The sequence below is a fragment of the Oryx dammah genome, unplaced genomic scaffold, assembly GCF_014754425.2.
Source record: "Oryx dammah isolate SB20612 unplaced genomic scaffold, SCBI_Odam_1.1 HiC_scaffold_12, whole genome shotgun sequence".
Lineage (NCBI taxonomy): Eukaryota > Metazoa > Chordata > Mammalia > Artiodactyla > Bovidae > Oryx > Oryx dammah.
This window is the reverse complement of record NW_024070196.1, coordinates 58431587-58436772: the sequence shown is the minus strand read 5'-3', so window position 1 is coordinate 58436772 and position 5186 is coordinate 58431587. Positions and strand designations below refer to the sequence as shown.

At 47.4% G+C, this 5186-nt stretch overlaps 1 protein-coding gene across 1 annotated transcript; it reads left to right on the top strand.

The window, feature by feature from the left end:
* The first annotated feature begins 294 nt into the window (after positions 1-294).
* LOC120871391 (interleukin-1 receptor antagonist protein-like) lies at positions 295-821 on the top strand. Its single transcript, XM_040251289.1, is given in 1 exon segment — positions 295-821. A coding segment is annotated over 1 exon segment (447 nt). The 3' UTR covers positions 742-821.
* Positions 822-5186: the final 4365 nt, after the last annotated feature.

The following is a 5186-nucleotide window of genomic DNA, read 5'->3' as shown; positions in this document are numbered from 1 at the left end:
TGAATATAAGAGAACTCCAAATGTAATGTAACCCCACCTATAAGACGAGCCTCTGCTTCTCCCAACAGGAAAATCTAGAACCAATTTTTAATTATATTAAAATGTAATTATTAAATTTTTAATAATTAAAATTCAATTATACCTTTAACTTAATTGTATATATATATGAGCTTATATTCAACTCATTCAGGGGCTAAGAATAGTCATGAAAGGTCAAACACTCATTCCAGCCAAGTACTTTACGGTTTGACTGACCCCCTCTCTCTGAGCTCATGTGCTCTTCAAGGTCACCCAATGAGATGGGTGTTGCCAGCCCCCTTTCACAGGATCTGGGATGTCAACCAGAAGATCTTCTACCTGAGGAATAACCAACTAGTTGCTGGATATTTGCAAGGACCAAATACTAAATTAGAGGAGAAGATAGATGTGGTACCCATCGAACCCCATACTATGTTCCTGGGGATCCACGGGGGGAAGCTGTGCCTGGCCTGTGTCAAATCTGGAGATGAGATCAAGCTCAAGTTAGAGGCCGTGAACATCACTGACTTGAACCAGAACAGGGAGCAGGGCAAGCGCTCCGCCTTCATCCGCTCTGACAACAGCCCCACCACCAGCTTCGAGTAGGCTGCCTGACCCAGCTGGTTCCTCTGCACATCGCTGGAGGCCGACCAGCCCGTAAGCCTCGCCAATATCCCCACAGAAGCCATCAAGGTCACCAAGTTCTACTTCCAGCAGGACTAGTCATGGTGCTCAGCCTTTCCTGTCCCCAGTTCCAGCAAGTCCATGACTCCAGAGATGCCTGTCCACCCTGCTCAGGGTCTCCTGGGTATTGTGGGGCTCAGCAGGTGGCCTTGGCTGGGGGGACCATCAAAAGGAGGTACAAGAGCCCTGGGAACAAGACCCAGTCTCCAACCTCCTCTGCTCACCCAGCCTCTCTCCACAAGGTCTTTCTAAGGTGCAGATGGAACCCCAGCCCTACTCAAAGCCCTCAGGGTGGCCTGTGTCTTCAAGGTAAAGTCCACACCCTGTGGCCAGCTCCAGTTCTGCCTCCTTTCTCACCCCAGATCCCCAGGCACTCACTTCCTTCCCCCTAAGCGGTTTCCATTTCCTGTTTTGCAAAGTGGTGCTACTTCAGGGGCAAAATTTTTAGGGTCTGTAGCAAAATGGGGTCCCTGAGGGTTGGACACGACTGAGCGACTTCACTTTCACTTTTCATTTTCATGCATTGGAGAAGGCAATGGCAACCCACTCCTGTGTTCTTGCCTGGAGAATCCCAGGGCCGGGGGAGCTTAGTGGGCTGCCGTCTATGGGGTCACACAGAGTCGGACATGACTGAAGTGACTTAGCAGCAGCAGCATGGGTTTATATATATACATGTATGTATATGTGTATATGTGTGTGTGTGTGTATGTATATATATGTATGTATATGTAGTGTATATATATATGGGCTTCCCAGGTGGCTCAGCGGTAAAGAATCCACCTACCAATGCAGGAGATGCAAGAGATGTGGGTTCAGTTCCTAGGTCAGGAAGATCCCCTGAAGCAGGACATGGCAACCCACTCTAGTATTCTTGCCTGTAAAATCCCATCAACAGAGGAAACTGGTGGGCCACAATCCATGGGGTCGCAAAGAGTTGGACATGACTGAGAGATTGAGCATGCATACACACACATTCATATATATATATATAATATTATATATATTATATTGTATATATATATGCTGCTTAGTTGCTTCAGTCGTGTCCAGTTCTGTGTGACCCTACGGACTGTAGCCCACCAGGCTCCTCTGTCCATGGAATTCTCTAGACAAGAATACTGGAGAGGGTTGCCTTACCCTCCTCCAGGAGATCTTCCCAACCCAGGGATCGAACCCAGGTATCCTGCATTGGCAGGCAGATTCTTTACCACTGAGCCACCAGGGAGGCCCATATATATATATATACACACACACATAAACATATATAACTTGACCTTACAACTTTTAAGGATTAGATGGAGTCAAACATTCATACTTATCATATGTAATTACTGAGTTGGACATGTATTTTTTAATAACACGTAATGTCAAATAATGTTGATATAGACAATCTACTTTCTCCCACTCTCTCATACCATGAAACAATTTCATTCAAACTCTTTGCCTGGACCTTTGTCTTAAGAAAGTCCCTTTTAGGGCTTCCCTGGTGGCCCAGTGGTAAAGAATCTGCCTGCCAATGCAGGAGACACAGGTTCGATCCCTGTTCTGGGAAGATCCCAACATAACAGCAGAGCAACTAAGCCCAGGCGCCACAACCACTGAGCCTGCGCTCTAGAGCCTGGGAGCCGCGGCTCCTGAGCCCATGAGCCACGGCTCCTGAAGCTCGCAAGCCCCAGAGCCTGTGCTCCGCCACAAGGAAGCCAAAGCCCTGAGAAGCCTGAGCACCACGACCGGAGAGTGAGCCCCGCTCGCCGCAACTAGAGAAAAGCCTGTGGAGCAACAAAGACCCAGCACAGTAAAAAATAAATAAGCTTTTTTTTAAAGTAACCATTCTCTTTAAAAAAATAATAATAAAAGAAAGCCCCTTCATGTACCATCTCACACGGCATTCAGCTAATCACATTCACTTCAGCCCAAGTCATTTAGAATCGCAGCCACTTTAAACCTGTGCAAAGTGCAAATGTTACTCCAGACCGTAAGTACTGGTACAGATAACATGGTGACAGTCAGGACAGCTGTGTTTTCCCCTCATTCATCCTGTAGGTGTCTCGACGTGACCTCTATGATACCACTGTTTCCAGAGTTGTTTGTAAAGTCAGCTTTGGAAGGCTGGTTTACGTGGACGTCAAACACTGGCATCCCCGAGTCATAGCTCCTGGAATTGCTGTTACCTCTCTTTGGTTCTGACAGGTGAATGCTGGAATCTTCCAAAGACCCAGCTTTGGTGTCCAAGTGACTCTTAAACAGGGCTTTGCTAGTCTGAATAAAATCGTTGCAGGAGTGTCCCGGCATGTGACACATTTTGCAAGGACGTGTCAGCATTTTCTCCCCTGTGGCATTGATACGGGAAGAACCTCTCATGTTATAGTTGGGCAGGTGCAGTGGATATAAAGGAAAGTTGTTGTTTTAGTCACTAAGTCGTGTCTGACCCTTTGCGACGCTACAGACTGTCGCCCGCCAGGATCCTCTGTCCATTCTTGCCTCTGGGATTCCCCAGGCAAGAATACTGGAATGGGTTGCCATACCCTCCCTCAGGGGCTCTTCCCAACCCAGGGATTGAACCTCCGTCTGCTGCATTGGCAGGCAGATTCTTTACTGCTGAGCCACCTGGGAGGCCCTAAATACAGGAAAGACCTCCCCTCTAAATGGAAGGCTGTGCTCTGTCAGCAATGAGTGGCTTAAGCACAAGCTATGCACCCCAGCTTGAGAAGGAGTCAGGCCAGATATGGCATGGGCCTCTTTCTGCCCAGGACCAGGAAGAGTAAGAGCAAGAGAGGAAAAATTATTGACCTAGGGAGAGCATTCAATTGCAACCTCATGAGTAAATGGGCCATTTATCCCCCAGTCCGGAGCTCCTTGAAAAGGTGACCGTCCATCAATCCCTCGTCCGAGCTGCCCCTTGATGAGCTGTTCTATCAATGGGCTAATTTAGCTGATTACAGAGGAATTTGAGAGGAACGGGCCGCCAGAGCCTGGGTCTGGGCCAGCAGTGCATTAAGTCCACCAGTGTCTCCATCAGCCCCCACTTGGGACCGATAGGGGCGTCTTATTCCTGAAAACGTGTCCCATCTGATGGGCTTTCTTTAAATTCAGCTCCAGCTTATCAGGTGCTAGGTGGAAACCCTGCTGCTACAGGGCATGGATTGTTCTGCCCTCCAAGTCCTTGATGGGGTAGGACAGCCTCTGGGACCAATGCCAGGCTATTCTCGGCTGCTGGTCAGCAGCGTGTCAACGCCCAGCTCCATAGGCTGGGAGTGCAGGGAGAGATGCAGAGGCCCAGGCTGGACTGTCCTTGCTCTTTTACCCCTCTGACTTTTTACAGCACACAAGGTTTAGAAAATGCCCCCACCATACTCCAACACAGGGGAAACTAAACTCACATACAGAAGGAATAGGTGCACAACCACGCTGGGAATCTCTCCACTCCTTCCCGAAGGGATCACCTTCAATAACCTCTAAAATTTCCTACCATTCCCATCTTTGAATTAAAGTATTGCCCCATCCAAATATTCACTTAAAATATGGAGTTGTTAGCCATTTACACTTTAGTATGATTTAGTCCCTAATAGTTTCCCTAATGGCTCAGCTGGTAAAGAATCCACCTGCAATGCAGGAGACCCCAGTTCGATTCCTGGGTTGGGAAGATCCACTGGAGAAGGGATAGGCTACCCGCTCCAGTATTCTTGGGCTTCCCTTATGGCTAAGCTGGTAAAGAATCCACCTGCAATGTGGGAGACCTGAGTTCGATCCCTGGGTTGGGAAGATCCCCTCGAAAAGGGAAAGGCTGCCCACTCCAGTATTCTGACCTGGAGAATTCCATGGACTCTATAGTCCATGGGGTCTCAAAGAGTCAGACACAACTGAGTGACTCACTACTATGATTTAATCTGCACACCCTTATTTAAGATTGTGAGAACAGGACATACAAGGATATGTCCAGAAGATAGAAATCTTAGATGGTCGGAAATCTACTTGGAAATCTAGAAAGGAGGGCCGAGGGATGCTATATGGAAGAATATTAAGGCATTTAATTCTCTGCACAGTTGGGTCACAGCAGGTTTCAACAGAGGGGAAAGGGAGGTACTAAAAGACAAGGAAAAAACGACCCTGGCTCTTTGACTGAGAGGGATCCCAAATTCAGAAAACCATGAACCTTCCTGCTCAAACTTCTATTTAAAGGAATAAGAGCACAGGCTCACAGAGGTAGCTATAACATGACTTGAGTATCATTCATTTCTATTAAGGAGGGTCTGAAACGACCCTCTCCCTTTCAATGGACCTTCCTATTAGGACTGTGTTGATCACAAGTAATCCCCCTTGTTTATTTCTCCAACTCAAAACCCAAGCCCTTTTGTATTATGCAGAAATCATTTTGTGGCAAGTGACAGAAATCAAATTGAAAAGTTTCAGTGTTAAATAAGATGGTCGGGGTGAGTCTCACTGAGAAGGTGATACCTGAGCAAAGACTTGAAGAAGGTGGGTAA